Source organism: Geotrypetes seraphini, chromosome 2 (assembly GCF_902459505.1).
Source record: "Geotrypetes seraphini chromosome 2, aGeoSer1.1, whole genome shotgun sequence".
NCBI lineage: Eukaryota > Metazoa > Chordata > Amphibia > Gymnophiona > Dermophiidae > Geotrypetes > Geotrypetes seraphini.
Window position 1 is genome coordinate 138,948,240 of NC_047085.1, and position 12,199 is coordinate 138,960,438.

Here is a 12,199-nt window from a genome sequence, read left to right on the forward strand (position 1 = left end):
TTGATCCAAATAAATTGGGACGTCCTGTTTCTAAACGTACGTTGTCTAATTGGCTGGCAGCGTGCATTTCTTTCTGTTATGCTCAGACCGGACTGACACTGGAAGGTTTTTTCACGGCCCATAGAGTTCGAGCTATGGCAGCATCTGTGGCTTTCCTCCGCACCACGCCTATTGAGGAAATCTGCAAGGCTGCTACTTGGTCCTCAGTTCATACTTTTACATCTCATTATTGTCTAGATGCTTTCTCCAGACGGGATGGACACTTCGGCCAATCTGTTTTGCAAAATTTGTTTTCCTAATGGCCAACCTTCCCACCATCCCTCTTTTTGTTAGCTTGGAGGTCACCCATCAGTCAAGAATATGCTGCCTGCTTGTCCTGGGATAAAGCACAGTTACTTACCGTAACAGGTGTTATCCAGGGACAGCAGGCAGATATTCTTGCGTCCCACCCACCTCCCCAGGTTGGCTTCTTAGCTGGCTTATCCTAACTGGGGACCGCGCGCCTCTGTCGGGCGGGAAGGCACTCGCCCGTGCGCAGTGCAGCCTACTAGAACTTTCCAAGTTCTTAGAGTGCAATCACTCTAAAATTGTCCATACCGGGGCTCCGTCGGTGCCGTCGCCCATCAGTCAAGAATATGCTGCCTGCTGTCCCTGGATAACACCTGTTACGGTAAGTAACTGTGCTTTCTTTCCTACTGAGGTAGATAAATTATTGATTAATAGTAGTACGTTACAGTAGGTTTATTTATTTGATATACAGTAGGTTTATTTGATATACCACATTTCTTAACAATTGTAGTCAAATCAAGATGATTAACAAAGTTAAAAACAATGGGTACAAGATTGAAAATATAAGAAAAACAGACAGGGGAAAGACCGATACTGTAAACAAACTGGGACAAAAAGATATTCAGGGAAGGGATGATTTATTTATAAGGGAAAGTGGAAATTAATAAAACAAAGGAAAAAATAGTACATTTCTATTGCCAAACTCTGCAGCTGATTGTACAATGATATAAAACATATAAGATATTTTAAAGTGGCAAAAATCTTTTTTTTTAAAGACATTTGTTATCTTTGTTTTAGATGTATAATTTTACAAGTTTTGCTATGAGTTTAAATGAATTGGATGAAGAAATGGAAAACATTATTCCTGTAACGGACTGTAGGCTGCGACCAGATATAAGGGCTATGGAAAATGGAGAAATAGGTAAGAAAGCAATTATATCATTGATCCAGGGTTGGCTTGCCCATAATTGAGTAGTTTGTGGGATAGACAGAAATTGGGTCCAACTTCCCCACAGCTCACTCTATGATAATCCAGGGGAAAGCAAATATACCCTGTGCCAGTTGTGTACCTAGCCAGTTGTGTAACAGTGAAAATGGATTTTCATATCCACAAGTATGTTAATCAGCCTACAGCTGTTGGACTTAACACTTTCCTCTAGTATATATGTATATCATAATAGCCACAAATATATCTCTAAAAAAAATTTTTTTTGAACTTACTTTAATACTAGTTCTCACTTGTTGAAAATTCTCTGAAGATTATTGCCCTCTGCTGAGCTCAAACCCAGTTTTCTTACTCCATCTGCCTCCCCCTCCAACTCCTGACTCAACCCAATGATTTTCACTAGCCCTAGCCCCTCTCATGCCCAACTTGATAACCTGGACTATTTCTCCCTCATACTCCAGACACTGGCCACTTCTACCTGCCTCCAGTCCCTTAAGTATTAACAGAATCCCTCCTTCGGGTTGACTGGCTTCTACCACCTTCCAATGCTTAGTATGTACTTTATTTAGCAAAATTGCACTTTTGAGACCTTGGTGCTCTTAGAGCATAGCCTTCAGATAGATTCCACAATAGTGTATATCTCTCATATATAAACAAGTCTGATTTGCTAAGGCATGTGTTGATTTCACAGGGAACGGAAAAATTGCTTAATAAACATTACCTTGCTATTAGAAAATTGTTAAATTTGACCAATTATGGTTTGGTTTTGTTTTTTAAAAACCTCCCTTTAAAGCAGCAGTTCTCTTTTTTATCTTTATTTAGTTTTCAAAGCCAACAAAAAGTGCAATAGAATATATATACAAATAATAATAATCAAATAAGCACTTATAATCAATCAGTATCAATACAAAAATAAAACTCCCTCTCCAATCCAACATTTTCCATCAGGGAATAATACCAAACAAAAGATATACCCACCCACCCTCCCCTGGATGTGTGGGTGCTAAAACAACAGAAAATAAAGATAAAGGACGACTATAACGAATCCACAAAAGACGTTACAGCAGTGATTCTCAATCACTTGCTCAACACACACTGTAGAGGCAGTGCATGCAGATCTTTCATGCCTGATCATTGTAGATATCCTGAAAATCCAACTGGCTGGGTATGTTCTGAGGATTTGGCTGAGAACCACTGCATTAACTGTGTTCCCCTTAATCTTTAAGATAATCCTTTTTAATCAGTTTATAGTACCTCAATACATTAAACAAGTGAGGAAAGCATGTAGAGCATGGCTCATGGAGTTCTTTCCCGATCCCCCTGTATTTCTGTGTGCAGCTTTGTTTTGTATGTTTATGTAGACAAGTATGTCTAAACATGTTTGTGTGTACATGTTTGCATTTGAACTTGTCTGCTTGCCTGGACATATTAATATGTTTATATTTGTGCTGGTTCTCTGCGTCAGTGATCCAGAAGGAGATGAGGGGCAGAGGGGTCTGAAAGGTGCAATTCCTTGATTTCTATGTTACTGTAAATCAATGTATTTGAATGCTGCACCTGTTGGAACTGTTTTTCCATAGAAATGTGCTGGGGACTTTTGGGGGGGCTTCGTATCTTCCTCCCCCCCACCCACCCACAACCACCACCAAAAGTACTGCATACAGAAATGTATTTGTATCAAGGCAGATACTGTAAAAATCAATTATTTTTATAACTCAGATTTTTTTAATTGGATTTTTCAAATGCTTTTTTGAGGAAAAATCTGTCTAACATAGTTTCTGTTTAAGATACATTATAGGCCAAAGCTATTCATCATGGAATTTTTTTAATTGTATAGATGAGGCTGTATATTCATGCAATCTTTAAGTGTTTTTGCTAAATGAATTCCATTAATCCATTGCAAATCAATGTACAGTGTTCCCCCGGTCGTTCGCGGTCGGCGGTTCGCAGTCCCGGTCATTCGCGGTATTTTCCGACCACCAACAAGGAGAGGGCCAATCAGCTCCTGATTGGTAAGGCCCGACTTAGTGCAGGAAGAGGCAGTTGGAGCATACAGCGAGTGATTTCCTGCACTCGCTGGTGCTCCGGCTGCTCTCTCCTGCCTCTCCCGCTGCCCTCTCCAGTAGGCATGAAAAATCGTATTCACGGTTTTTCAAGATTCGCGGGGGTTCCTGGAACGGAACCCCCGCGAATATCGGGGGAGTACTGTACACAGAATCAACCCCTTACCTCTTAAATGCTAACTTCATATATCTACACAAGGAGCTAAGTGTGAAGAGGGAGTGGCAAATTGTAAAAATGAAAGTAAAACCTTTTGAGCAGAATACTCCGCAAGTCTTGGAATCTTTGTGTGTATAGCCTGAGGTTCATCATATTCTCTCCTTGGAGGAGAAAACCTATAATGGCAGCAGGCTATAAAAGAGACCTAGTTTGGGAATATTTTAATGAAGTTCTTCTACCTATGGGTAAGGCAGGCATGTATGCAAAATGCAAACAGTGCAACAAAGAAATGCAAGGCCTGGTAGCCCAAATGAAACATCATCATGAGAAGTGTTTTGATGACGATTACAAAAGGAACATGTCTGAACAGGTAGGATCTTCAGGTAGATAAATGTTTTTATTTCATCATATATCTTAAAGACTGCATTGAGTAATTGTCATATTGGAGCAAAAATATATTTGTTGCTATTACTGCATGTTATCTTCATTTTGATACAATTGTTATGAAAAAATAAACAGTTGAAACAAGCAAAATATTCATTTTTTTAAGCAATACTGAGTGATAGTGAATACAATGAGAAAACCATGATTTAAATCAAGGCTTTGACTAATGATTTAAATTATGATTCATACAGTACGTGAACTTTCTCCAGCTCACCACTTCCATTCCTGTGACTAGAGCAGCTTTCAGTTGCCTTCACGCTTACAGCATTCTGACTGATTAGATCCTGCCCACAATCTTTGTAGTTAGTTGTCTTTCAGTATTCTTGTCCCCAGGAGATTGCCATTGTCAGGATCCCATCTGCAGTTTATTTTGTTAGTTGCACTGGAACCAGGCAGGTCAAGGTTGCTTCTACAGTAAGAAGATTGGGCATCTGAAGATAAGGGGTTTTAAAGACTGGAATATGTCCTAAAACTTTACCCATCCATCTAGCTTCTGGACATTTAATGTAAAAATTTGTAGAATCCAGAAAAAGTAAGACAGTTGTCAATCCTACTTACCTGAATTATGAGCACATCTAACAGGGCCCTTCACCCTAAACTTTGGACCCTAGGTATATGTCTAGTTTGTCAGTGTCTTAATCTTCTTTCCAAACTCTTGTGGATCTCACTGAAATCTTTAAGACTTGGCTACCACACAAGTCTATAACCACTCAAATAAGTAGCATAGAGAGAAACCAGGGGTCTCAAGTGCTCACAGTTAAAAGCCTGATGTTTTTCTCAAGGCTAATAACTATATAATGAGTTATCATCGGTCCCGTATACTCTCTATAACATTTATTTGTAAATTTTTTTTTAACTTTTTATGCTTTTTTTATTTTTAAAAAACTGATTAAGTGATCTAGTAATCTCAACTTTCTTATGCATTACTCTCCCATTATAATTAGAAGTACTTAGCTTTCATATTCTTTAGCTAGAAAGTACTTTGCTTCAGTTTTCTTCTTAACGACGGAAGATCTCCGTTTCGCTCCTATCTTTTTAACAAGAGCTTCATCAGGATAAACGCCAAAAGTAGCATTGTTAACACCACCAGCGCTGCAAAGACATATTAACTAATACAATGAAGAGTCTGCTCCTTACGAAGACTAGTTTTTCTGTGTCTTCGTATGGAGCAGACTCTTCATTATATTAGTTAATATGTCTTTGCAGCGCTGGTGGTGTTAACAGTGCTACTTTTGGCGTTTATCCTGATGAAGCTCTTGTTAAAAAGATAGGAGCGAAACGGAGATCTTCCGTCGTTAAGAAGAAAACTGAAGCAAAGTACTTTCTAGCTAAAGAATATGAAAGCTAAGTACTTCTAATTATAATGGGAGAGTAATGCATAAGAAAGTTGAGATTACTAGATCACTTAATCAGTTTTTTAAAAATAAAAAAAGCATAAAAAGTAAAAAAAAATTTTACAAATAAATGTTATAGAGCGTATATGGGACCGATGATAGCTCATTATATAGTTATTAGCCTTGAGAAAAACATCGGGCTTTTAACTGTGAGCACTTGAGACCCCTGATTTCTGTGGTAGCCAAGTCTTAAAGATTTCAGTGTCTTAATCTTGCCATACCAACTACAAAAGTGGAGGATTCAAAATTTATATAATTATACTATCAAAAATTAAACATATATGTCATCCAAATGTTGACTGTGTTACTAATGCAAGGAGGAAAAAAGACCTCTGATTCCCTTAATAGGCAATTAAATCAGTATATGCCTGTTAGACGGGGTGAAATTGGTCATTGGTCAAAGAAAAAAATCTCCTTATCAAAATATCTCCAAACTATCAACAAATATAGAACACAAGTTAACTGAAGAGTCCTGATCCCAATGGGACCTGTTTCACATCCTACTTCATCAGGGGATCAAATGTTAAAGATGCTGTTCACATAAGCTGTAAGCAAATTATAAAATTCTATCGTAACAGCATGTGCTGCATTACCAAAATATAAATTTGCTGGTTTTGTGCTCCTGCATAAATAGCACCTAAACCCTCCACTTTTGTAGTTGATGTTTTATTGTGTATGTGGGGGGGGGGGGTTGTTCCCTTTTATGTTTTCCTTTATAATCTTGCCATAGCACTGCAGTACACTTAGCAGAACACATAGTATGATTGTTACTAGTTTTCACAGTAGAATTAGCAACAAAAAAAATTACATTCCATCAATGAGAAGACTGTATGACTGATCTAAAATCAACAGGAATACAACACTTTAACTTAACATTTGTAACGATTTAAATGAAAGCTGAAACTCTCTAAAATACCCAGATTGCAAACTTGATAGGCAATCTGATGGGCAAACTATGGATCATGATATTACACCAACACAACTGGGTATCAAAGAATCTGACCCAAGCAAGTACTGTTCCAATCATTCAGATAGGCAACAATCTATACTATTCTGTAGCACCTCATCACCACCATAGGCACTGACTTGTGGTATACCACAAGGATTGATGCTGTCACTATTCTGTTCAATACCTTTCTCAAGCCCCACTAGTCAAGCTGATTCAGTCAATGGACACTCAGTCCTACATCCTTCCAGACCCATTGAACTCGACTTACCTGACTACCTGTTTAACAGCAATTCGAGAATAGGTTAAAACAACAAACTTTACCTCAACCCAAGTAAAACTGAGCTGTTGTGGATCGTCAACACAAGTGAATGCTTACCCAACATCAAAATCTCTTTTGGGAAATATGAACTCCCCCTCAAATACAAGTCCAGAACTTGAATACACATTTAACACCAATTTGGTTAAAAATATTATATGCTGTAGATGTATAAATGAAATCTATCCTGCAGAAACAGGAAGTTGAGTCAGAGAAGACAGGACATGGCAGAGAGAATACGCTATACTCAGCATGTGTGAATCACTGCTGCTGTTGGTGACATTAGTAAATTAAGACAGCGTGAGGAAGATGTTAGACTATGGGAGTTCCTGTAGCTGTGGAGCCCAGTTTGTGCATGCATGCACATCCTACAGCCGCCACCACCACCACCAACAACAACTGCTGGCCCTAACAAAGGTGCATCACTGCTCAATGGGCCTAAAATCAAATTGGGTAGGCTTTTGCTCACCCATGGCTATGCCACTGAAGGTGGTGGAAGAGAGTAGAACAATCCACCATGCTCAAGAGACATAGGAACATGATGGCAGATAAAGGTCAAATGGCCCATCCATTTTACCCATCTGCAGCATCCTCCTCTCTGTAAGAGATCCCATATTCCTGTCCCTCACTTTCTTGAATTCAAACAAAGTCTTTATCTCTACCACCTGTACTGGAAAACTATTCCATGCATCTCCCACCCTTTCTGTAAAAAAGCATTTCCCAAGATTATTCCTGAGCCCATCACCTCTTAACTTTATCCTATACCCTCTCATTCCAGAGCTTCCATTCAAATAAGAGACTTGCCTAATGTGCATTTATGCCACTTAGGTACTTAAGTATCTCTATCGTATCTCGCCTCTCCTGCCTTTCTTCCAAAGAATACATATTGAGATCTTATGATGAAGACTACTCACCATTTTAGTAGCCTTCCTCTGGACCAACTCTATCCTGTTTATATCTTTTTATTAGGTGTGGTCTCCAGAATTGTATACAATATTCTAAATGAAGTCTCACCAGAGTCTTATACAGGGGCATCAATACCTCCTTTTTTCTACTGGCTATACCTCTCCCTATGCACCCTAACATCCTTCTAGCTTTCGCCATCACCTTTTCAACCTGTTTTCCACCTTAAGCTCATCACATACTATAACACCCTAGTCCCACTCCTCATTTGTGTACAAAAGTTCTTCAACCTCTAAACCCCTTGGGTTTTGCAGCACAGAAGCATGACCTTGACTTTCTTAGCATTAAATCTTAGCTGCCAAATTTCAGATCATTCCTCAAACTCGCTAGGTCCTTCCTCCATGTTATTCACACCATCAGGGGCATCTATAATATTGCAGATTTTGGTATAATCCGCAAAGAGACAAATTTTACCTGACAGCCCTTCAGCAATATTGCTTACAAAAATGTTAAAAAGAATAGGCCCAAGAATCGAACCTTGAGGCACACCACTGGTAACATCCCTTTCCTCGGAGAGATCTCCATTGACCATTACCCACTGTCGCCTTCCACTCAACCAGTTCCTGACCCAGTCCATCACTTTGGGGCCCATAACGAGAGCACTCAATTTATTTATTAGACGTCTATGTGGAACACTGTCAAAGGCATTGCTAAAATCTAAAGACCCACATCTAGCACTCTCCCTCTCTCCAGTTCTCTGACACTCAGTCAAAGATTGTCTGACAAGACCTACCTCTAGTGAGTCCATGTTGTGTCGGGACCTGCAATCCACTGGATTCCAGAAACATCACTATTCTCTGTTTTTAAAACATTTCCATTAATTTACTACCACAGAAGTCAGACTTGCCAGCCTGTTGTTCCCTACTTCGTCCCTAATTTCCACTTTTGTGGAGAGGGACCACATCCGCCCTTCTCCTGTCCTCTGGTACCACTCCAGACTCTAGAGAAGCATTGAAAAGGTCAGCCAGCGGAGTCGCCAGAACTTTCCTATGTTCTTTCAGTACCCTTGGATGTACACCATTCAGCCCCATCACTTTGTCCACCTTTAGTTTAACTAACTCCTCAAGAACACAATCCTCTGAAAATCGATCAGGGTCTACCATACTTCCAGACCTATTTGTGTTTGTCTTCTGTGGTCCCGCTCCCTGTGTTTCAGCTGTGAACACAAAACAAAAATATTTGTTATGCAATTAGACCTTATATGTTCTCTTAAACTTCTATGGCTGTAGCAGGTAGGTCTCGCCGCATCTGTGTAGAAAGAACCAATATTTCAGCCGTCGGTTCTTTCTACACAGACACGGTGAGACCCAAAAACGTGCTACAATCAAATTCGACCTTATCTTTATCTTCTTGTACATATTTCTCCCCTTTACCTTTGAGTCTCACAATGCCACTTTTGCACTTTTTCTTATCACTAATGCATCTAAAAATGTCTTTTCCGTCTGTTATACCGTGTTGGCTATTTTTCTTCCATTTGCATCTTTGCTTTCTTGACTACTCGACCCGTCTCTTAACTTTTTCAGACAGAATTGAAATTAGACCAGATGCAGCACCATTTTGTCCTTTCTGTACTGCGGCCTCTGTGTCCAAAGTTGCTCCGTATATGACAAAACATGGAATTGGACCAGCCTGCTACACCTCTCCAACTAAAGGGACAATCTTATGCTTAGTTTTACATTTCCTCATGTCACTATTTATTTTTATTGTATTTATATACCACTTTTAGCTAAGTGGTTTACATTTAGGTACTTAAGCATTTTTCCCTATCTGTCCTGGTGGGCTCCCACTCTATATAATTTACCAGGGGCAATGGAGGATTAAGTAACTTTCCCAGAGTCACAAGTAGCAGCATGGGATTTCAACCCACAACCTCAGGGTGCTGGAAGCTGTAGCTCTAATCATTGTGCCACACACTCCCCAAAAGGGCATCTCTGCTAGTCCCACCATCCAAGGTGTGGAACCAAGGAAGCCAGCTGCCGATGTATCTGTTACATTGCTTTTCCTCCTAACTCCTCTCTAAAATGTGTTCTTTGTATTTTCTCATGTCCCTGGAATGCCAAGTGTAGTAAAAGGAACATGGTAAATTTACATGAGGAATATAAATAAAAGGCACATGTGCAAACTCAAATTGAACCAGGAATCTGCTTATGACCAATGTTACAGCTAAGCAGCACAAGGGACTGCTGATACTTACTTATGTAAGGCATGCTTCGACTGTCTTACGCTTAGACCCATTTGGGACTCTTATGGTTCAGATTGCAAGTGGGTGGGGCATGCCTAACAGATAGTTATGGACAGTACTCCCCATAGTGTAGAGCAGTGGTTCCCAACCCTGTCTTGGAGAACCACCAGGCCAATCGGGTTTTCAGGCTAGCCCTAATGAATATGCATGAGAGAGATTTGCATATAATGGAAGTGAAAGGCATGCAAATCTGCTCCATGCATATTCATTAGGGCTAGCCAGAAAACCTGATTGGCCTGGTGGTCCTCCAGGACAGGGTTGGGAACCACTGGTGTAGAGTGTACATTGTGTGTGATGGTTTAGGTCAGTGGTCTCAAACTCTTTGCAGGGCCACATTTTGGATTTCTAAGTACTTGGAGGGCCTCAGAAAAAATAGTTAATGTCTTATTAAAGAAATGACAATTTTGCATGAGATAAAATTCTTTATGGTTTATAAAGCTTTCCTTTTGACTAAGTCTTAAATAATAATATTGTCATTTATAGCTAAAGAGACATATGATCAAGAAACTGTTTTATTTTACTTTTGTGATTATGATAAACATACCGAGGGCCTCAAAATAGGGCCACAAGTTTGAGACCACTGGTTTAGGTCATAATAAAAATGCCGTTGATCATGTTTGTTAATGGGCTCTTTAAGAAAAGTCAGTGCTTTACAAAAATGCTTAAAATTCAAAAGTACAAAGAAGAAGAATAAAAGTTATACAATATAATCACAGATAGAAAATTGCTCCCCTAAAAGACATTTGTGTTTCCTTATAGTTGTCTGTATACCCTAATTTTATAAAAAAGTTTTTTTGGTTTGATTAAATTGATGAATGTTTAATGAAACCTTTCTGCTGGTCTGTCTGCTGTACTTCTAGTTGATATTTCTGAGGACATTCTGTTCTGCTCTGCTCATCCAGTCTGGCTTGTTCTGTTTACTCTTTACTTCTAGCCCAGGCTTTTGAAGCAAAGGAAAAAAAGAGAAAAGATTGCTGCATATCTTTTTAATTACCATTTTCTAACTACTTTTCCTTCTTTTCTGATTTTCTGAAGATTTAGCTAGTGAGGAAAAGAAAAGGCTGGAAGAAAAACAAAGAGCAGCCCGAAAAAACCGATCCAAGTCAGAAGAGGACTGGAAAACAAGGTCAGTATAGACTAATGACGTTCACACTTATACCAAATAAAGACCACTGAATATTAGCAGAAATAGTTTTCTTTGACATGTTGCCATTCTATTTGATTCTTGTAATTTTTTTTTTTAATTCCATTAGTGTAGACCTACTGAAACTTAGTACATGGAGTGTGTGTGTGTCTGGGTTTTGAGGCAGGGTGTATGTGTGCGGAGATGATGTTTATTGGTAGGGAGACAGATGAGAGGTGTAAATGTTTTTGAGATGCTGTGTGTGTGAAAGTGGTGTGGGGGGGGAGGTAATTGTGTGTGTGTATGTATACATAGATATAGTGTGAGTGTGAAAATCTGGGGACACAGTGCATGTGAGTTAATGAGTAGAGGTTGTGGGGTAAGCTAGGGCAGCATCTGAGGAGGCATGTGTCTAGTAGTGAAGAGGATATGAGGGGGTTGGTGTATATCTAGGATGAGGTGGGGGTCTGCCTATAGCTTGTTAACACAAATCATTCTACAACTATCCTGCTCTCATATAAACCCAGCTATTTCCACCTGGAAAGCAACTCTAACCTCTTGCTACTTTTGACTTTTTACAGGGACACTTACTTCTGAAAAATGTTCCTTGTTAAAGTATAGGCCAACTTCTAGGAGATCTCTCAAGATAATCTCCACAGCCACACTGTGAACTTGGCCTAAGCCTCCCCCCCCCTCCCCGGCTCACATTACATATATAGATCTACCCACCAATCACCCTCAACAGCCAAATCCAACCTACACAGAATAAAAGTAACAAAATTAACAATATAATTCAACAACCCAAATTCTATACCTTAAACTTATATAATCATAACCATCATGTGCTTTCATATCCCAGTGATCAACCAGGGCAGATATGCTGACCCAAAAAACTCCTAAAAAAAAAAAAATCCTCCCAACACAGCCCCCACCACCTAAGAGGATTCCCCATTTTCTCATACACCCCCACAACAAAAAAACCTATGTATCACCCTCATAAATGTCAGATTGGTAAATAACAAATGCATCGTACTCAAGAAAGCACATTGGCTTCCGGTCGCACACCGCATCATTTACAAACAATGCTTACTTACACATAAAACTTTAGAATCTAAAACTCCTGCCTTTATCTATAGAGTATTAATACCGTATACTTCTTCTAGATCTCTCAGATCACAGGATCAACATCTCTTAGCTATCCCCTCATTGAAAGTCATCAATACAAGACGAACCACAATCTTCTCTATAACAGCCCCTCAGTCCTGGAATAACCTCCCACTCTACCTAAGACTAGAAAAAAATTTAGGAAAATTT

The 12,199-nt window shown here is 39.3% G+C and overlaps 1 protein-coding gene across 12 annotated transcripts in view; it reads left to right on the forward strand.

Annotated features, from left to right (window-relative positions):
- Positions 1-12,199, forward strand: part of OSBPL1A (oxysterol binding protein like 1A) — a 319,072-nt gene that overhangs the window by 290,295 nt on the left and 16,578 nt on the right. For all 12 annotated transcript variants that reach the window (XM_033933855.1, XM_033933854.1, XM_033933860.1 and 9 more), the window contains 2 exons: positions 1,087-1,210; positions 10,798-10,888. In XM_033933855.1, the coding sequence (XP_033789746.1) occupies positions 1,087-1,210; positions 10,798-10,888 (215 nt within the window). The remainder of the gene's footprint in view (positions 1-1,086; positions 1,211-10,797; positions 10,889-12,199) is intronic.